General features: G+C 37.3%; 2 protein-coding genes and 1 long non-coding RNA gene across 3 annotated transcripts in view; all 3 read right to left on the reverse strand.

Annotated features, from left to right (window-relative positions):
- The window catches only part of LOC124156324 (hydrocephalus-inducing protein homolog), a 32,229-nt gene extending 31,196 nt beyond the window's left edge, over positions 1-1,033 (reverse strand). The window contains exons 1-2 of the mRNA XM_046530810.1: positions 815-1,033; positions 8-98 (exon numbers count right to left, since the gene is read on the reverse strand). The gene's annotated coding sequence lies outside the window, so the exon portion shown is untranslated. The remainder of the gene's footprint in view (positions 1-7; positions 99-814) is intronic.
- Positions 1,034-2,223: 1,190 nt separating this feature from the next.
- On the reverse strand, positions 2,224-8,055 carry LOC124155239. Its single transcript, XM_046528956.1, has 4 exons — positions 8,002-8,055; positions 6,992-7,156; positions 5,339-5,519; positions 2,224-2,387 (listed from the first exon to the last, which is right to left on the reverse strand). Exons 1-4 carry the CDS (start codon positions 8,053-8,055, stop codon positions 2,224-2,226), a joined length of 564 nt encoding a protein of 187 aa, XP_046384912.1.
- Positions 8,056-10,177: 2,122 nt separating this feature from the next.
- On the reverse strand, positions 10,178-20,602 carry LOC124155084. Its single transcript, XR_006864120.1, has 4 exons — positions 20,466-20,602; positions 13,471-13,624; positions 13,301-13,365; positions 10,178-10,293 (listed from the first exon to the last, which is right to left on the reverse strand). It is a non-coding gene; the product is annotated as an uncharacterized LOC124155084 (long non-coding RNA).
- Between the last annotated feature and the right edge of the window lie 1,153 nt (positions 20,603-21,755).

The raw sequence follows: 21,755 nt of genomic DNA on the forward strand, positions 1-21,755 counted from the left end.
TACTAACCAGAAATTTCAAATCCTTTCAGAAAATTATCAGTGTCCTTCTCCGGGAATATTTTGAAGTATCTTTCATCTCCATTAAATTCAACTATAACCTTCAAGAGAAAGTGTTATTAATTAATAACTCAACAGTATTTTCTGAAAAAAATTCAGCATTATCTTTAAATAAAAAAAAAGCAAAGTAGACTAACTGGTTTGGAGCTACTGAAAAAAAAATCAATAAAAACACTTGATTTTTTACTCCTCACATTCCCCCCCACCTAGACCATTCTTCTTTCCACTGCCAATGCTCCCTATTCATCTCAATGTATGTCTATCCCTCAATGAGCTCCTTTTTCTATTGGAAATCCTCCACTTTTCTCCTCTCACTTGAGCGGTTACTCTGTATTTCTGACATATAATGACCGCATCTAGAGAGCGGTTGGATTTTCAAATGAACCATTCAATGAGCCCTTGATTGCTCAAGGAAATAACAATTACAGCACAGAAATGAACAATTCCTGTGGAAATAAAATGTTACTCCCATGTCATAGACGGTCACTAATTGAACTTCCAAACAATGCCTGAACTTGGATAAATCTGCGGCATCATCAGAATTTTAGCACAAATTCAGAAATATTTGCAAAATAACCCAGTTTCCAAGTTTTGCCCAAAACAACCACTATGATTTTCCTTGTCACTATAGGTATGTGCAAAAATGTTATCTTTCAAAAGAGTGCTATATGCCAACTCCAATAATTCAAATTATGATGCAATCTAAGCAATAGAAACATGATACAAATAAAAAGAAAATCAAGTAAACTACTATTACCTTACAAGTTATGCACCCTGTATTTTTAAAACTAAAAACGAATCTCTCAGAACTTCCCACAAGTCTCTCAGGTATAATGAATGGATATTTCCCTTCTGCATTCTTTTGAAGGTTAGCTGGAGAAATCAGAGTCAATTCAGGTAATAGCCCTTCTCCTGATAGTAAGCAGGTCCATGCTGATTCTGAGTCTGATTCAACAATAATTTCAAGAAGTGCGCGTGAAATCTGAAACAGAAATTTTGATTTTATATGGATATAGGTGATAAATTACTAAATTCAAAAAGAGATGAGGCACGTCATTGGAAGGAAAATGGAACCTCGCTTAGGAAAATGTCCCTTGCCAAAGAGGCATCTATATAATAACCTCTGAGCCACCTCTAAAGTGTTTGAAAGAGGGTGGTACTCACCAGCATGCAATATATTATACTATAGTTACCCCACGTGCACACTATGTAGTAATAAAAATTACATAACAATAATTATACAAATACTAGGTGTATTTTTTAAGTAAGTACTGTCTAGAAATATGTGAAAAACCAGAAAACTTTTTGTAACTATTTTATTTTTACATAAAACCCCAAACATTAAGCTACCTTTTCACATAATTTCATTTAATATTAAGTCACTTATCATATTGAACTAATAAATTTTTTTATACCGTCGTCATAGAAAATTGCTGAATGATTTGCAAGACACTATATGTGGAAAGGTATTTTAAAGTATCGGCTTTTATGTAAAAATAAAACTGTTACCAAAAGTTAACAGGTTTTTTTTACATATTTCAAAATGGTACTTACTTAAAAATGCACCTAGTAACAATAACACATACACATCTGCCATAGAGTCAGCATGACAATTTCACATACTTTAGGGATGATTTCATTTTTTTAATAAAGAGAGAATTGTTCCTGATAAAAATGAACTTTTTCTACTAGTTTTAACAAGCTATTAGGGATGGAGAGTGCATGCAATGTAGGGTAGCAATAGTTCCCTATCCTCATGTTTATATTCCACTGAGAGCAAGAGGGACATTTAGACCCTAATGGTCTGGCTGGTGAGAACTTTACCCCACCACCACCGAAGCCAGCGTTCTTGCCTCAAAAGACTTAGAGGAGGAGGGATGCACAACATTAACCTTTCTCTACACTGATTGAAGTTCATTGAGTGAAAAATATCTATCACTACAATTTTCATCAATGAAACTGGTTCGTTTTCTCTCGCACAAGTTTGGAAAAAGTATCCCAACAGGTCGTATCAGAAATAAAATAATTTTATAAATTATTTATTATATACAAAGGTTAAACCTTACATGGTGACACACACAATATCATCTTAAAACTGCCCTCTATTTTCAGGTTCAATAGAATTCAATCCTGTGGCATTAATTTATTTTTCTTCAGATTTAAATGCTAGCCTTGTCTTAGCCACACATACATGTATGTTTCTACACTTGCCTCAGTTCCACAAGGAGAAAATGAAATGGTAATCCATTCATCAGAGCATGGTGGAATTTTGACAAACTTGGGTGTAACTTCAAAACATTCCAATGCTCGTTTCTTCTCAGTTATGTCCTCTGAAAATCAATGCATACAGTATTTCCATCACATGAGTATTAAGTACCACAAGTTACTGGCATTTTTTAAAATTTGCTATAACCCATAGATTTTTATTTCTGAAAGAAATTTCCATCGAGGGCATGACTGTGAACCTTTCTACACCCACAGAGTTAAAATTCGTGAGCCATATTTTCATCTCTGAAGCAAACCACAGCTAGATGGCATAACTAACAGTCACACTGTACACCATTGCATGCCAACAGAATTTCAAGGAAAAATGCATATTTTTCAAAAATATTTTGTTTTTTTCAGGGTCCAAACATATACCACATAATTTTTTGTTCTTTTCTTAGTACTGTAGTTATTTTAATGAATTCGATACCCAAGTCACTTTACACCTTCAGTAACTCAAATTGATATTTCGAATACCCCATTGCATTTCCTGAACCTTACCCACTTCAGAAACATTACTAAGTACTAATATGTTAAATTGATTTATAATATTGCAATTGACACACAAGGGGGGACCAAAAAGTAATGGGGAATAGCGTGGTGGGGGGGTGGCTGAGTGAGGGATCGGTTTTTCCCATGAAGGGTTCTGAGCAATGATATTTCCTGAGTCAGTGTGCGAATTCTGGTCGCTCTGAGTGCATCCGTTTGTCTATGGCATTTTTTTCGGTTAACCAACTTTTTCCGATTTAGCGAAAACGTGTAATGGCAGACTGCTGAGAGCAATGCACGGTTGTGAAGCTTTCATTTTTGGTGGGGAAAACTCCCACAGAAACTCTAGTGATGCTTAAAATTGCTTATGATGATAGTGTTCTGAGTAAAACACGTGTCTACAACTGGTTTTCGCGTTTCAAGAATGGATAGATGTCGATTGATGACCATCCTCATTCAGGGCACCCGTCAATATCAAGAACGGATGACAATGTTGCGAAAATCCACATCCTCGTTCAAGAAGATCGTTGCTGAATCATAACTTTTTAGATATTTTGCAGAGTTTTAAAAATAACACAAAGATGGCAATATTCCACAGGTTTATTTTCCGTACAACGCGTTTCGACCGTTAGGTCATTATCAAGTACAATACTGAATGGTTGGTTTTGGGGTTGTATTTATATAGAACGGATGGGTGACAGGTGGAAGGGGAAGTTGGGGAAGGGTATGTGTCATTAGGTGGAGCGCTTCGAGAATGGTATGGCCAGGAGTGGGGAATGTCCAAAAAATAGTAGTTCATTCATCAGTGAAATGCCTCCTTCTTGCACAATTTCCAATTTCTCCAAAGTGTCCAATCTTCGGCCTTTCAACTCCACGTGGACGATCTCCGGGTCAAACTCGCAAGAATGTTTTTCCTCCAGGAGATGTTTCACCACGAGAGAGGTGGTATCTCCTTTCTCCCAGCATTTCCTGTGCTCTTTCATGCGTGTATCGAAGCTCCTGCCTGTCTGACCGATGTACACTTTATTACAGTCGTTGTACTTGATTCTATAAACCCCCGATTGTTTGAGGTGAGGGATCTTGTCTTTCGTGCGGCAAAGCAGCTTTCCCAAGGTGATCGGATTGTGGAAACAAGTTTGAAGTTTGTTTCAATAAAACCTGTGGAATATTGCCATCTTTGTGTTATTTTTAAAACTTAGAATGTCATTCCACTATATAACGCCTGCTTCTGTTACTTTTATTTTGCAGAGGTTAAGGGAAAATATCGGAAGAAAAGGGCGAATTTTTGGTGCACAAGTGATTAGCTCTTCCACCACGACAACACACCCACCCACACCATGCTGTCCATGAAGCGGTTTTTGACAAAAAACGGCATGACGCCAATGGTTCACCCCCATTATTCACCACAAATTGCCACCTGTGACTCTTTTTATTTCCTAGACTGAAAAGGGATATGGAAGGAAAATGTTTTGGGACTGTAGATGAGGCAAAACAAAAATTGCTAAAAGGCCTAATGAACATTGTTTAAGCGAATTAAAAAATTGTTTTGAACAGTTGACTAAACGATTAGATAAATGTGTTGCAGTCAATGAGGATTACTTTGAAGGCGATAAAAATTTGGTGGGAAAATATTGATTAATGAAAAAGTTATTGCAAAATTCCAGTTATTTTTGGGTCCCCCCTCGTAACCAAATTTTACAGCAATTTTTACTTAATTAACAGAACCCAGAGCTGAGCAACTGAGACACTATTTTACATTCATCTAAATGTGGAAAATATATTATCTCTTCAGTAAAAATGTGATACTTGTACGTGTTGTCATTATATATTACAATTTTGACATTTGCCGACAATTATTAATAAGGTTATTCATACATAAAATCACAGATATCTTGATAGCAAAATATGTGAGAACACACTTTTCTTCATATGTTTCTGAGGATACCCAGACCACATACAGATTACGTAAGGTAGAAATATCTTTCAGTCTTCCTCTTTTTGAGGGAGAAGCAACTTTCAGGAATCTATTTTTTGCTTAGGAGTAACTTGATTCAGGAGAAAGAATAATTCAACCATTGTAAAGAAATTTTTGAACACACACCCATATCCAAGATCAAAATTACTTGGTTCAGGGAAAATTATCCCAATTTCACAGTACATAAAATGTAATGAAATGGCCCAATATAGATTTTAAAATATATTGTCAAGTTTATGAATGCTAGTAGTGACCCCAAAAATATATCAAACCACACCTCACACCTGACGATATGCATTAAAACAGTTGTTTTCCATAACAGCTGTGTCACTAAGATTGTTTGGGTACATATTGACGGTGGGCAAGGGCTGATTCTGCCATTAAATGGTTGGGTTTGCCCAAGGCAACAATGAGGTGGAGAGAAATTTCCACAAGTGTCCAGTCCTTTCCATCCCAGACCATGGTCAAGGGCATTTGGAATTGGCAGTAAAATTCATGAAAATACTATTTATCCATACAGTTTTAAGAATATTATTAATATTGATTACTCACTGTTAAGATAATAACAACCAATACTGCAATCATCATCACATGATCCAATGGATATTTCAACATCAGCTGGTATTAGACTGCAGTTGTGCAGGCATATTCTTGCTTCAACTGCGTGATTCACATAAACACCTTTGTAAGCAAGTTCATTATCCTTCTTGCTATAAATAACATAGCTAATTGCCTGAGTAATTAAAAATTGAGAGGGCACATGAAAAATACACAAGTCTTCATAAAAATGACTACAGGAAGTGTGACTTACATGAAGTAGTTAGTAGATGTCTGTTAATTACTTTTTACTTGAACCAAGCCTTCATGAAGATACATAATAATTACTTATATGTAACAAGCAGTACACAATCATTACACATCACCCTTCCACTGTTCTTCCCTTATTGTAACTCAGTAATTCTATTTTCTCCAGCACTCCACCTATTTCTGGCTGTCTTACACTACTGCCTCCAACTGAAGTAAGGTAAATACACCTAGCACCTCATAGAGCATTAAAGTAATGATAGTATTCATAGCAAATGGGCTCTACGCATAGAGTTGTTGTGTGGGTGCATGCTTTGAGCATCATGTTCTGTAAGAGAATCATATAAAAACTATGGTGCCGAGTAAGTAGCAGAGTTTTCCTGTACGTTTCCTTCAATTCTCCAGGGAGTCACCAACTGATACTGCAGATCTTACATATTCTGATCATTTTTTTTTTGTTTTGAAAGGGTGATTTGAATGGAGAGCTGTATCGATTCAATCTCAAGGCCAATGACTAATAACAGTGGTAAATTGAATTGAGTTACTACATTTCTCTTTTCATTGAGGATTTGAAGGTTACTTTGGTGGAGAAAATGTATGATATTCATCGATAAGAAAATACAGGTATAGCATAGTACCATATCAAAAAATAATGCAGTTAGGGTTGTTGCTTTTCCAGAATCTTCAAGCCTTTTAAATATCTCCACTGCAAAAAGGCTCAACAAACGCCCACCGAATCAAATCCGCTCAACTAGTAGCCCAACAATACGAATCCGCTCAGCTGGCAGTGTCCGGAGCATAACCACTATTCTTTAAGCTAGGAGGAGAGTGTTTACGCTGGGAACACTGCCAGCTGAGTGGATTCGTATTGTTGGGCTACTAGATGACTGGATTTGATTCAGTGGGCGATTGTTGAGCGTTTTTGCAGTGGAGGTATCATTTTTATCCAGCCAAAAACCTAGCCATATCCATAACATGATATGCAAACAGCAACACAAATTCCACCTCATAACTGCAATTTCAACATGTTGAAAATGTACCCGAAATCAAGTCATTTTTTTCAGTTTTTTTTTACATTTGTTTTTTGTTGTGCATACGCTAGTGAGTTCTAACAAAGGAGTTGTAGCGGAATCCTTGAAAGTTTGTCTCTGTTAGTTATGTTGGTGCCATTGATGAAAGGCAGAACTGGGTAATTTTAACACTACAGAGAATAGATGGAAAATCACAGGAAATTGACAGAACCACGATGGCGAATATTTCATGTTATTTAAATAGTCATCACATGCACATACATACAACACAATACGTATTATTACATACACAAATTGAGATTTAATGGGTACCGAGTCTATGTAGCACATAAATGATAATGATAAGTACTGTCTTACTCTTGAAATTTACCTTGGATGGAAATTTGAAAGATTGGAAATCTTCGCAGATGACATTCTCTATAAATATTCTATCCACAGCAGAAAAATCTACAGCAGGATGGAAGGATGTGGCTGACAGATGCATCTTGCTCGGTGGTTCTGAAGGGTGGGTGTCTTGCACTGATATTGTGATTCCCTTTCGTGGCAGGAAAAATAAATAATTAATAAAATTAGAAGAGAACGATTGAAATTTTCTTCTTTATGTGGATTTTCACTATTTTCTACAAATGAAAACTTGAGCAGGAAAAATATTCTTCGAACATTATCTCAAAATTCTAACAACATCAGTCAGTTTAAACTTTATCGACTACAGCTTGTTAACCATTGAATGTGAATTGCGATTCCACCAAGGAAAGTCTCATTGACAGCTCAGCAAAAAAAATGATTTAACATTCTGTAGTTACCTAAAACGGAAATTTCAAAAATTTATATTTTTCTGATGATGTTGCAGTTAAATGAAACATCATGACTCAGTAAAATTTTTTTGAAGTGTGAAAAAAGTGCTATGTATTCCATTATACAATAACTAACGATAATATATACAAAAATAACTCACCAATGTTTAATGATATTATTGTTTCACTACAGATATTCAGCAGTCGACTAGTCTGCAGCCGGTGGCATATAGGTATGTTAGCAAGTGCACACCCTAAGATGAATGAATTAATAAAGATAACTACATATTCCTTTACAACGAGAAGGATCAAAATCCTGTCTACTTATGGATGTGATATGAAGCTCCGAACGCTAAAGCTATCTCCTTGGCAAATTCACCTCTCTACAAGTGTGCTATCCTGTGGCATTGTGCTGGTCGCAAATTCGGTCCATGCAATCACTTGTGGGTGCCAGGGTGGGACAAGGTAAGCGGGGGGCCTGTACTGTTCAAAAGGGGGGTGTTGTGAGCAGACTCAAAACGATTCGAGTGCGCACATGTATATTTGGTGAGTAGCTCGCAGGTAGTGTAGCTGCCACCTACACTACCTGCACCCAGGATCCTAGTCCATCACAGAGGTCCGTCAATGCATCCAGTGCCATTTAGCAGCATTCGTTTGAACTTCACGCTAAAAATGCTTTCCTTCATGTGCTTCTAGATACAATTTGCCCGTGTGCCTTCTATACTACATTGGGAATAGTGTCAATAATTCTAAATTTCTATTGGACTAGATGAAATTCTTGGTGAAATGGTTGGAAAGCAAATTCCTGACATGTCAAATGTGAGGTGGAATTTTAAGTCGATTGAAACCGTTTATGTGCACAAAGATTCATTGTTGGAATGTTTGGAGAAGACTGAAAATAGCAGAAGACAAAGTAGTGCTATTGCTCAAGCAAGAGGATTACGTCTTGTGATTGAACAGCCAGTTTTTATGTTTTGGTTAAAAGTCCTCCATTGAGTAATGCCACACTTGAGTATACTCTACGATCAGCTACAGAGAAAATTGATAGACTCAGTGTCACCAAATGCAGCCATTAAGGATTTCAAATCTGCAGTAATTAATGTCAGGGAGAGCATTGACACTACATACTTCCAAAAACTCAGAGACAAAACATAAGAAAAGAGACATGAGGACACTTTCATCTCAAGAAACCTAACTGCAAAAGTGGTGTGTGATGTAATAATTAGTCAGGCTAAGGAGCAATTCTCTTTTACCGGCCATTTAATGCATTGGTCCTCTTCTCTTCTGAAAATTTCCCGAAATTCAACCAGGCATTCCCAGGGAAGTATTTGCATAGTTGGCACGATTCATACCCATTCATAGACCAAGTTCGTCAGCGGACTGAGCTTGAAATAATTTACATGCCCAAGCAGTGGTGTAGCTAGGAATACGCTTTGGGGGGGATGAAGGTACCTGCGGTGGAGACACCCTCCCCCCTAAACGTGGTAAAAAATTCTTACGTAGACAGATGGACGACGACAGGCTCACTGTTTTAGCGATTTTGTCAATTGAAAAAAGTTCCAGGATGGTATCGAAGGTTTCAATGACAAGGCGATAGACAATTTTGCTCATAAAAAGGAAAGGAGAATGAATTTTACCTAACGTCACTTGTAAAGGTGTGGTTAAAATATGTATTAGTTGTTTTCATTAGCATGGTTACATTATTTCTGTTCATGCAGTTTTAAGGGTAGAATGTACCATTAGTATATCTTGCATGCTATGTATACTATTAAGATGAATTATGATGTTCATGGATTAGAATTGACATAATATAAGTAAATCATCCTGTATCTGCTCTAATGCACACCGTGGATAAATTATAACCAGCCGCCACTGATTGCAGCCCACACAGTTTTTAGTTAAAATGTAAAAGTACATATGTATATGACACATTAGCTTAACAATGCACAAAAATGTTCATTTCACCATAGACTTCAGACTTCTAAAAAGATTTTAAATCCGTTTTAATCTGAATGGTAGGCTTCAGAGACTAGTTTACAGCAGTCAAATCAAATGTACTTGCAATTTTTATCCTGAGTGCCTAATTTTTTTTCAGAAATGCTTATTACTTCACAAGAGAAAGTAAGTTATGCCAATAATGTTTTATATTGATTTGAGTAGGTATTTATCAACGTAATTGCAAAAAGAGAAAAAAAGGTCAAACTAATGACAGACTACAGCAACTAACCATCAGTAGAAATCATCATTACACACTCATCAGAAAACGAGCTAAAGTGTTTGCTAGCACACCATATTTGCCCACTAAGAATAAATATTAGAAGAAATATTAAATAATATATGTATTCTTTTTTGACACATGGCACTCATATTTTTGCATGAAACTACACAAAAATGAGGACATTTTCTAATGTTGCATAGTTTAACTAATATCTGCTTTATTTACCAATTTTTTATATTTATCTTTCACCAAATTCAACAAAATTATGATCCAGAAATCATACCAATTTCTATCAAGCCCAACACGCTGATTAAGGCTTCGAAAGACTTACGTGAGTATCAATATTTTGCATTTAAAGTAACACAAAATAAAACTAACATGAAGCATTGTTAAAAGCAATAAAAATGATTGAATTAAGAAAAATTTTGCTGACAAATATCAAGTCAAAACAATAGACCCTTAAGAAAGTGTTTTGAAGGGACAGAGTTGTCCATGATATCGTCAACAAACAGTGAAATTGAATAAGACTGTGTACATGCCTCTTTAAAAGTCCCTTCACTATCAGGCTCGCAGTGCACTATTATAGCCTGGTCTTCATTAGATGGTATACTTCCAGAGGCAGGAACAATTCTAAAGCAACCAACCTTAAGTTCTGTTGGTCTGTAAAGAGACGACAACTTGTCTTTACCACAGCGAAGACAAAAGAAGCCACACTGTACCTAACAATTGATAAAGTATTCAACCAAGATCTCATGGGTCAGGGGTGGGCAAATAGCTGGTCACATTCAGCCCACTACAAATTTTTTGTGTTTCAGCAAGAGGATCAAAAAATCCATTGAACATAGATTACCTTCCCATGAACAACGAACAATTTGTCTCATACTTTCACCACTATGGCTATGTCAATACACAAACAATGTGCACATACTTGGTTCTCTGGTTGAACTGGCTAGTTTAAATTTTGACTCAGTAGATCAGATGTACCTCATGACCTCGAGTTAAACTATGAACCTTCTGAAAAGAAGTAGCAATCATGAAATTGGTTCCTAGACAATTTATTTATACATCAAAAACTCCCGAAATGGCCACGTATATTCAGTGGTCACCCCTGTTAATGGCCATTGTGCCATTCCCAATATGAGAAATATTTTTGAATACTTTAAAGAGATGTGCACAATGAGAAATAATGAACTTTAATAGAGCACAATGAGAAATATAAAGAGATGGGTCGGTTCCGGTTCCCTGTTCTCGGTTCTCCCAGTTCTTGCCTGTGGAATCGGTATCGAGAACCGATCGCATAAAGTTGGTATTTTGGGACTGGCTCGGAATGGTGGCGAGGATTTGAATTTTGTGCCCAAAGCCAAAATGGTCGGCAGCATATTCAAGGACAAAAAGTGAAAAAAAATTTAAAACCCATAAACATATTACTTTCCAATTGCATGGCATCCATGTTTTTTTTTTGTTGAGAGTTGCTGGCTAACATACAACATAACGCACATTTAAAGGTTTGTCAGTTTGTCCCTCTCGCCAACATTGTAGCATTTCCGTATCCCTGGCCGCTTCCAAACGAGCCAACGTTTTGCCTACCACTGTCCATGGCATGGCGCCATTCTTTCAACTTACCATTGATCTCTATGCATCTCATCAAACAAGTCGAATCGCGCCATTGACGGCACGGCGCCCATTTCAATCCGGCCCGGCGATGGGCCGTATATGGCATGAAATACATTCAATGCTACATTAAGACCGCTTTCAGACAGAACGACTGTTTGCCAGCCACCGTCCACGTGAAATTCAGGTAGCTTTCAGATGAGACGACTCTCAGCAACGCTGTGTGCCGTGCCGTGAACGGCAGCTGGCAGAAAATCGTTCAGTGTGAAAGTGGTCTTACAATTGAATCATGTACATATACAGTAATTCTTCGACATATGAGCAAGATACCTTCCGAGAACTTGTTTGTAAGTTGATAAACCTATGCAAGGCATCGAAAAGTGTTGTTATCCTGCAGAATGCAACACTGCGTTACACTTTTGTGTTAGCTCACGGCCGAATAGTTTATCCATGGAGTCGCTGTTCCAGCGTGTTGAGCTGTTTATTTTTTAGGGTTAAGGAACTGTGACAGTGAAGCATGTGAATAAGTTGTCAATTAAAGTAACAATTTAAGCTACATCGCAGAATACAGAATATATTTTGAACTGGCTCACGAGTTACAACAAATTAACGGATGTTGTCGCCAGATGCTGGGCGAGTTTCACTATTGATCCATTAGCACGGCCCTTTAAAATCAACATCAACCACTTCTGTTTTCAGTGAACGCCTGTTCAGTACTGCAGGCAATATTTCTATCAAAAAAATAATAGATCACACCTAGATAGGATAAATATGTTGAATTTTAAAAAATTAAAACCTGGAGAAAAAAGTAGTGGCTGATTGATGTAACTGACTTATTGTTCGATCATGCATTCTTTAACCCTTTCGAGACAGCGGATTTTTCGTCTTAGCATGACTGCTGTACTGAGCCCCAAGAGACTCTTCTTTCTCGTGGTACGGAGCATTTTTGGAGGGTATTTGTTAAGAAGGGTCTCACGGAACCTTTTTCAACCCCTCCACGCATTATCTCGGACTCCGAGAGTAGTTGTGCTCCCTTATTTCCGGGTTGATAACCATACCTGCGGCATTGGTTCGCAGTCAGTTTATGTATTGCTTATATGTATTTAGCAAATGGATAATTGTTGCTTGCACGTAAATTGCAAACTTTGAATTGAATTCCTCATTTTTTCTAAGCATTGTCAAATTTTAAGCAAAGTTCTGTGGTCAATATTAAAGCATTTAATGCAACAACAATTTCCATGTTGATGTTTATACATAACTCGAGATTTAAGTTAATATTTATCTTAGAATTTCGTTTAAAAATTGTGAATGCAGTTCAAAAGACCAAGAATTCAATTCTTAATCTATTTTTCTTGAGAAATGAACAAATTTTTATTTGGAGAACTGACTGGATAAACAATTGTATGACCGCTGTCCCTTACCGCTAAGAGGGGCTGTAAAAGACGAGGGGTCCGGATACCTGCTCCTGGATTCTGAGGGTAAATCCTACACCCCGTAGCGTTGGGTCCCGAGACAAAGATGACGTAAACCCGCGACCGTCCTAAAAGGGGAAGCTAGAAAACGTATATATACGCCTTTCGTTCTCCTGGCCAGGAAAATCTCACACGTAAATATACGGCCGTCGTCTCCCGGGTCAGGAAACGTCCACACGTATATATACGTGTTTAGTAGCAAAAAGGTTAAAAACATGTTATTTAAACTTTTTTGCTTGGCTTGTTCGGTCATACATTCTTTAACAACGTGTTACTTAAACTTTTTTTCTTAGTAAAAAAAATTATGGAGACGATCTTTTTTTTGCAGAGCTTTCCTGCTAATTCACATCTTTAGTGAAATTATTTTCATTCATTTCTTGTGGTTGCTCATTTAAATTTGCCATTAATTCAGGTAATAAGAGTTCATCCTTGGAACTGAGTATCAAGAACCGATTGGGGAAGAACCGTACCAATACTGAGAACCGAAAAAATTTAAGAACCGACTCATCCTTGGAAATATATATACATACATATTTTTGAAAACTAAAGATCTTACATTTAAATACTTTTGACTAATTAATTACCCTTTATTTTTCTGTTTGGGAGATGCACGAGGATTGGAATCTCTTTTGTTGCTAAATTTTCTGGCCTAAAGAGAAATGAAACAATTGGTCACGTCTAATTACTTAAGAAAATGTCGAATATGTACTTGAAATTAAAAACTATTCAAACACTACTCCACAACTGAGAATACCTCTACAATTTCTTCAGAAGAATCAGCAGGTGTCTTTGTGATGCTGAATGAAAATTCATATTCTCCTATATTACTGATGACAATGGTCAGGGTCTTCCGAGTGCCAGTTTTTACTACACCAAAATTTAGTTTAGACGAAGGCTTCAGATTATACCTAATATTTTTAAATAAAAAAAAGATTAGCATCACTAACAGTATTTTGTTAAGCACACAGCATACAAAACATAATCAGATTACACTGGCAGGTAAAATGTCCTTTAATTTTAATTTTTTCTCACAAGAGTATGATTTCAAAGACAAATAGAACATGAAAAATACATAAAAAATAAAATCTGAGAGCAGAATCCACCAAACAGAATAAAGAGCTATGAGATTTTTAAATGCTAGTCAGTTACATACAATGTTATTGTAAGTTATGAGAAGCTAATTAAATGCTGTCAATTACCTTAATTACAACCATGTAAAGAACTACTTTCTGCATGAAACCAAGTATACCAAAATCATTCACAGCAGGTACATAAGTGAAGAATAACTCATTAACACTGGTGATAATGCTCGCTCAAAAGGTATAATTGTATTTGTCGAAGAAAATCAAATATGCTCAGAATGCACTATTGATTTAAATACTGCTGACTGTTTATTGTTAAATATAAAACTTAGCTTTATAGAAATTAATGTTTTGAGTTTATATAGATATCTTAATTTCCCTGTATCAATATTTGTAAGTGACATTGAACCTATTCTGAAAAGTGTAAAAGGTAACTTAGTAGTAGTTGGAGACCTAAACATAAATATTCTTGTCTCTAATGGAGATTCAGAATCTTACAGTAATCTTATGTGCATGTATGGGCTAACGGGCCTCATTGTTGAACCAACGCGCATAACAAAATCGTCATCCACCTGTATTGACCATATTTTTGTGAGACCAGTAAATTCACATAAATACACTTGCATAAGTAACGTAATGCATATGGCCATAACTGACCATTCATTGACAACGATAAAAATTAGCCGTAAAAATCTGATCATAAGTTCGGGTACCGACAAACAAAAGAACGATCACAACCTACGTATTGATCAGTGTAAATTAAAAGGGCTAATTAATGCTACAAACTGGGCATCTGTATTGGCAGAAGAAGTTACTTCTACAGCGTGCTCCATGTTTATTGATACATTTCAGCATTGCATTAACTTATCCAGGTATTCAGTGAATTCTGATGCTAAACGTTCACCAATATTAAAACCATGGATGACCCAGGAACTTGTTAAAAAAGCTAAAAGAAAAGAACTACTATTCATTAAGACTAAATGCCACCCTAACAATGAAAGTTTGAGGAAACATTTCCTTAAATTTAGAAATAAATTACGAAAGGAAACTAAGATAGCCTTAAATCAGTACTATGTTAACAAGTTCCAAGTACTCAATTCAAATATAAAAGAAAAATGGAAGTTGTTAAATGAATTAACTGGAGAAGACAAAGCTGTCAAACAGGACCTGGAGCTAAATATTGATGGAGAATTAATAAATGATCCCTCTACTCTAGCACATGAATTTAACAAATATTTTATGAGTGTTTTTGATTCTGCTCAATTATTCCACGATACTCGTCATAACATACACTTAAAAAACCCTAGTGCATATAATAACGTGTTGAACTCTTTCTTCGTTGAACCAGTGACAGCTTATGAAATAACTACAATCGTAAATGCCCTTCTTTTAGGAAAAACTCCAGGGATAGATGAAATAGACTGCTGCACATTGAAAAGTGTAATCACAAATATAGCACCTGTTTTTGCCCATATCTGCAATTTGAGCTTCGAGAAAGGTGAATTTCCTAATCCATTGAAAAAGGCAGTAGTCATTCCAGTATTTAAAAAAGGGGAACGGCTCAATATTGAAAACTCGCACGCTCCGCGCGCTCGTTAAGGGGCTCCGCCCCTTAAAAACCCCGGTTCCGGCTTCGCCGTCTACATTTGTGGTCGCTCGAAGACTTTTAAAGTTCGAATAATCTCACCTCAGCTAGGGGCCGGCTACGCCGGCCAAGGGGTAGGGAGGCGCCCCACTCATTCCTCGAAACGGCTTCGCCGTTCCTCGCTGAAGGGCGGCTTCGCCGCCCAGGGGTTGAATGTGAGTTGAGATGGGGGACACTACAGCGGCTGCGCCGCTTGAACACCGGGGCGGCTTCGCCGCCTTGGGGTTGAGGAGCCCCCCGCGGCTGCTCCGCTTAGTCCTCATTAATGCTCTTCTCCACCGAGAGGGGTGCCCAGGGGGATTCGGGGGTTTTAATGTGTTATGCATGCGGTCACTAATCGTCCACAGTGATCACGTAGCGATGATTGTAAAGGGTAGTGCAATGCGGAGTGATAGTAGCGACAAGTACCCATAGAAGAAGACTTAATGGCAAGTTTTTCATTTTTTGCGGGGGGTTCCAACGGAATACCGGGGGTTTTATACTTGTGTTAAACCAGTGGTCACAAATCGTTCTCATAAATTCCGTGCCGATATGTCCTAGGGGTCCGGAACAGTGGTCTGACGATTCTTTTACCTAGAGCGGCGATTTATTTTGGGAGGTTTCACGGGGTTATCGGGGGTTTTAATAGGTGGTAGGGGCACCGGTTAAATTGTGACGAAAACTATTCGGAAAGGCGATTTAAAAATTTTTTTTTTCGGCGATGTTCCAGGAGGTGATCGGGGGTTTTCTGGTATTTTTCCTGTATGGTTTACGGTGGCTTGCTCTCACCAAATATTCCGGATCTAGAGCTCAGAGGGGACGGGTAGTGCGGCGTAATGTTTTCGAGAAGTTCCCCAATAGGAGGCTAAATGACACATTTTACATTTGGGGGGGGATTTCAGGGGGATACCGGGGGTTTTAAAGTGTGTACTCCTGGCGGTCACCATCCGTTCACATAAGTTCCGTGGGGATGAGTCGTTGGGGGCGGTGGAATAGTCACGAAAAGTACCCAAAAAGTAGACTTATACGCAAAATTTTATTTTTTGGGGGTGGGGGGTGTATGTGGGTTTACAGGGGGTTTATAGTTTTTACTGCCAGCGGTCATCAATCGTCCACATCAATTCCGTAGCGATGAGTGGTAAGGATTGGAAAAGCGGCGGAATTGGGACGAAGAGTACCCGAAAAGGCTACTTATATGGAAATTTTAATTTTTTAAGGGGTTTCAGGGGGTTTAAAGATGACGATACTATATGGTGACATTAATTTACTGTCATGTCTAAAAGAAGTGTGCCCTATGACAACCATATTTCGAGAGTAATACAATAAAAATGCAAACCAGTCCCTGAAAAAAGTGAGTAGTGTCCGCCATTTTTAATTTTTCGCGGTTAAATACATTGAATTATTTATCAAATGTTTATGTTTTCTGAAAGACAATGCATAGTTGTATGTAACTACAAAGTTTGAAAGAAATCGGTTAGGTTGAAATAGACAAAATGTTGTGTTGATCTTTTAGAAATCGTAATTTTCGGTGATTTTCGGAATATTTTAATTTTTTTCTCAGTAACCAAGGACGATGAAAAAGAATTGTTAACATAATTTCGTAAACGATGTTATGACCATATATAATAATCATTTTCGTTATCTTACACCTGAAATTAAGTCGAGGGGAGCGGAAGTTATGAAAATATTTTCGAAAAACCACTTTTTGGACGCCATTTTGGCTGCAATTTTCTTAAAATGAAACTAAGAGCATTACACAGTCACATGGCCACGTTTATCAGCTTTTAAAAAATGCATTATTGATTCGGGTGGCACGCACGGTTCCCGCGCAGTAAAATAAAAACCGAAAGACGGTCCCCGGAAAAGGCGCGATTTCGGCCATTTTGTCGACCTAGCAACGACACGTGGCGGAAACTTCCGGTTTTCGGATTTTTCCTCCGGATCATTTCGGGATCCCCGCACGCCTGCCAAATTTCAGCTCTCCAGCACTTCTGGAATTGGCCAGGAATTTGTATCCATGAGTCAGTCAGTCACCACGCCGGCTGTATATAGATAGGATTATAGGCCTATTTCACTACTTTCCATACTATCTAAAATAGTTGAGAAGTTGATGAAAAAAAGACTCCTTAGCTATCTCCATAAAGTAAAATTCTTTAGTGTTAATCAGTTTGGTTTTTTAAGTGGTAAAAGTACTGAACACGCATTAATGAATTATATGACTGATGTTTTTGAAGGTATTAATGCCAAGAAACGAGTTGGGACTATTTTTATTGACATCAAAAAAGCATTCGATTCATTAGACCACAAAATACTGTTACAGAAATTAGAAATGGCTGGCGTAAGAGGTATAGCTCTTAACTGGTTTCGGAGCTACTTAACTAATCGTTCACAATGTGTAAAGGTAAAAAACTCGTTTAGTGCCTTTAGCAGTATCAATACTGGTGTACCTCAGGGTTCTGTATTGGGCCCTATTCTCTTCTTAACTTATATTAATGATTTATGTAACCTTGAATTAAATGGTAAGATAACAACTTTTGCAGATGATGTGGCCTTAAATTATGTGTATTCTACTTGGGATGAAGTTGTTAATGCCATGCAGCATGACTTATCCTGTCTACGACACTGGTTTCAATATAACGGCTTGGAACTAAGCGAAAGAAAAACACAATGTATGTTTTATGATATTTGTGACTATTATAATCTTGATGTCAAATTACAGTATCACACCTTAGACTGTTCAATGCACTCTTGTACTTGCCCTGTTATTAAAATGACAAAAGAAGTGAAGTATCTGGGAGTAACATTAGATTATCGCCTGAAATGGGATAAGCAAATCGCAAATGTAAGTGCTGTTTTAAAGCGTAGTCTCACCAAATTTTATTTTATCCGTAATAAATGCCCTCTCTTTGCCCGAAAAATGATTTACCATGCTTTGGTACACTCCAAGTTGGATTATGGGCTTACTTGTTGGGGTGGAGCTTATTTTAACACCTTAAAATCAGCCTACTTCGTGCAGAAAAAAATTGTTAGACTATTATTACTTAAAAAGCGTTACGAACATTCCCGTCCTTTATTCATTGAACTTAACATACTCCCGCTAAGATATATGTATTGTTATAAAGTGTTAAAAATTTTTTTTTGCGTAGTGGATATAGCCCAAAAATTTTTGGGAGCTATGTGCTGTTTAATTCTCGCAGAGGTTTCTCGATCCCTATGCACAAGCCTAATTTAACGATGTATAAAAGGAGTTTTTTGTATATGGGACCAAAATTGTATAATATGCTACCAAATACAATTAAAGAGACAAATTGTTTTGGTAAATACAAAAGGTTGATACAGAAATGGATAATGACTTTTGAAGACATCGAAAAGCTATGGTAAAGGATCGGTATATTGCAGAAAATACCCTAGGCATCATATGTGTTGTACATTATAAGTTGTATCTCATCTTAAGGTCAGCTCTGTTATTATATTATTACGCACATGTTTTTTTTTTTTTTCTCAAGGTATTGTGTATTTTGGTTGTGTGTGTTATCATTTCCGCAATTTATGAAAATTGAAGTTAGCCCAAACACAGGCTTATTGCCTTATGGGCTACCTTACTTCCTTGAATGGATGTAATAGTCTGTAAAAAATATGTATGCATGGAAGAATAAATTATTATTATATTATTATTATTATTATTATTATTATAAGCAGGAAGAGAGTGCTAGAAAGCTCTGATCACTAAAAAGCCAAAAGGAGCCATATCTAAATTAACCATCTTTGACCCCTTCAGAAGGGGTAAGGGGAGATGGGAAGTAACTCATGTGTTTCCGCAAGAACTCAGAAGCGAGTGAATATGCTGCATGAAACCTGAGATTTAGCCAAGACAATACTTATTCCATCAAACTAATTGATGGGATGCTTTTTATGAGTCCAGGCCATGCTTAGCCAGTTTCTAAATAAGTCTACAGGGTGCATTCCAGCCTTTCACTGCATTAAATTCTTACCCGAACATTGAAACTTGCATTGGCACTAATTGTGAGGAGCTTTCTATCTTAGACTCCATTGATGCCACAGATTCCAACTTTTCTAGTAGAATTTCTCAGAGGCAGAGGTTTCGTAAGAGAGAGAGAGAGAGAGAGAATTGTCCAGCATAGTTCATGAGTTCAGCACCCTCAACCCCACAGTGCTGCCCATAGGCGCTCCCACCGCACAGGCCCCTAACAAGTGAATCAGGGTCAGACTGCTTCCTTAGCCCCTTACCCCTCCTTTTCAAGTAACCCTTTACCTACACATCACTCATCATTAAAGGTATGCTTGCTCACTCTCTTTCTTCAAACTTTCTTTACCTACCTCCACCAGCCAGCCTACTAGCAAAGAAACCAGATAGTTTCAAAAGAAGTGACCTTTTTAATAAAAGTTTGTGGAATAGTACTGGGTTTTGTTTCACCATGAACTTTTTAATTTAGTTAATCATTTTTACACCCAAATAGGTTCTCTTAATTGGCTAAGACAATTGATACTTGACTCCAGTGTCAGAGCCTCCCAGAGGGAGAAAAGAAGGCTGTAATACCAGGGCCTTCGAAAAAATATTATCAGCATTCTCGAAGGTGAAAGAAAAAAACAGTAATATATTAAGCCTCCAAATACCAATGGACAGCCAAGACTCACATGTAGTATTTAACAGCCAAAGGCAGTTAAGAATATAAAAAACTCATTTGTAAAAATATTCAAATTAGGATTCAAGACACAAAAAGTTGTTGAAAAAATGGAAGGAACTGTGGAAGAAAATTAGAAGTAATGGATGACAAAGGATGTGATAAAGTGCTACCACAAAAATATCATGGACAAGTGGTTTACAATATCAACTAATATTGCAGTTAGTATTGCAGTACTAGTATACATACTATGAATATTCTTGTAGGTCTTAAAGCAAAATAAACATTTTTCAGACCAAATGGAATTTTATACACACAAAATGCTATCAGCACTTAATACGTTTATGTATTGTTCAGCAAAGAATTGAACTAATATAGAAAATAAAAGTTTTAAACTTACTTTGAATAAACAGCCTTCAGTGTGACATGGATAGGTATATTGGCAACCACTTGGTTTTCAACTTGATAAACATTAGGATCAATTAGCCTACACTTCAAAATAGGCAAGTGTTCTATGTTTGCTTCAACAGTGGAGAAGCATTTTATCTAGGTAAGATTACAAAGAAAATTGTTCCATTTAATTAAATGCCTAACTTGAAAAAAACAGGTAGAAAATTAGATGGAGTAGTTGTAAAATAGCATTAGTTTTAAATAAAAAAATTATATAGCTTAATTTTCTACACCTAAATCTTAATAAATTTATGAATTTCTCCAGTGACTATAGCAATTTTTTTTGTATTTTTATCGTTAGTTATCAATTTTCTTCTAATAATATATGATTCAAGCTCTACCAATAAATTTAACAATTGTTCAGTCTAATAGTGAGCGGACTTGATAACACTTCACCTTCATGGGCACAAATGAGCAACTGCATCTGAAGTTGTCACAGAAGGCCATCATATTAGGTCCTTGTAGGTTCGAAGATTTTCGCGGCGTTGGTTTGATGAACTTTCCATTCTATTCGGGTTTCTTCACCGCGTTTGTTGTATTTTGAAGACAACAGTTTCGCCGAAATTACACTCGGCGTCTTCAGGTCGAAGGTAAAATTCTGGAAAAATTTTTTCGCCTTTTATAGGCATAAAATTTTTCGCCTTATATAGGCGGCGGCGGCTGCTGATCCGCTGCTGCTCTCTCATTGGCCGGTTGTCCATCTCTCATTGTTGGTGGTCGGAGAATCCTCTTCCATGCAGTATGCAAGCTGTAGCCTTGATCTCGGTTGAAATTTGCGGGCGTTTTCGCTATCTCAATAGCCTCTCTGATCAAGCGAGGGAAGTATTTATTCTCTTTAGCTATTATCCTGGCGTCTTCAAAGAGGATGTTATGCCCAGGTGCACTCCAAGCATGCTCAGATATGGCTGAGAGTTGGTGCTGCTTGTTTTTCGTAGCCCTCCGATGTTCCTGCAATCGGACTTTCAATGATCTGCAGGTCTCGCCAATATAATATTTGCCACATGAACAAGGCACTCGATATATACCCTCATAAAGGTCCACTGGGAGTTTGTCCTTTGCTCCGGGTAGCATGTCAGATATCTTTGCCACGCAATTGAAACGTGTAATTACGTTTTGTTTCCTGAGCATTCTGGCAATCTTTTCTGATGTGCCCGCCACAAATGGAATTGTGGCGTATGCTTCCGGCTCAGGCCGGCTCTCTTCCTCAGAGGTCCTTTTTGGGGCTGCGTCTTTGTTCTCC

The sequence above is a fragment of the Ischnura elegans genome, chromosome 3 (genome assembly GCF_921293095.1).
Source record: "Ischnura elegans chromosome 3, ioIscEleg1.1, whole genome shotgun sequence".
In the NCBI taxonomy this organism is placed as follows: domain Eukaryota; kingdom Metazoa; phylum Arthropoda; class Insecta; order Odonata; family Coenagrionidae; genus Ischnura; species Ischnura elegans.

Coding starts and splice junctions, on each gene's coding strand:
- LOC124155239 (XM_046528956.1), bottom strand. CDS start 8,055: ATGGCACTGGATGCATTGACGGACCTCTGTGATGGACTAGGATCCTGG. Junction 7,157..8,001: donor GACTAGGATCCTGGGTGCAG/GTAGTGTAGGTG, acceptor CTGCCACGAAAG/GGAATCACAATATCAGTGCA. Junction 2,388..5,338: donor TGGTTGTTATTATCTTAACA/GTGAGTAATCAA, acceptor ATTGATTTTCAG/AGGACATAACTGAGAAGAAA.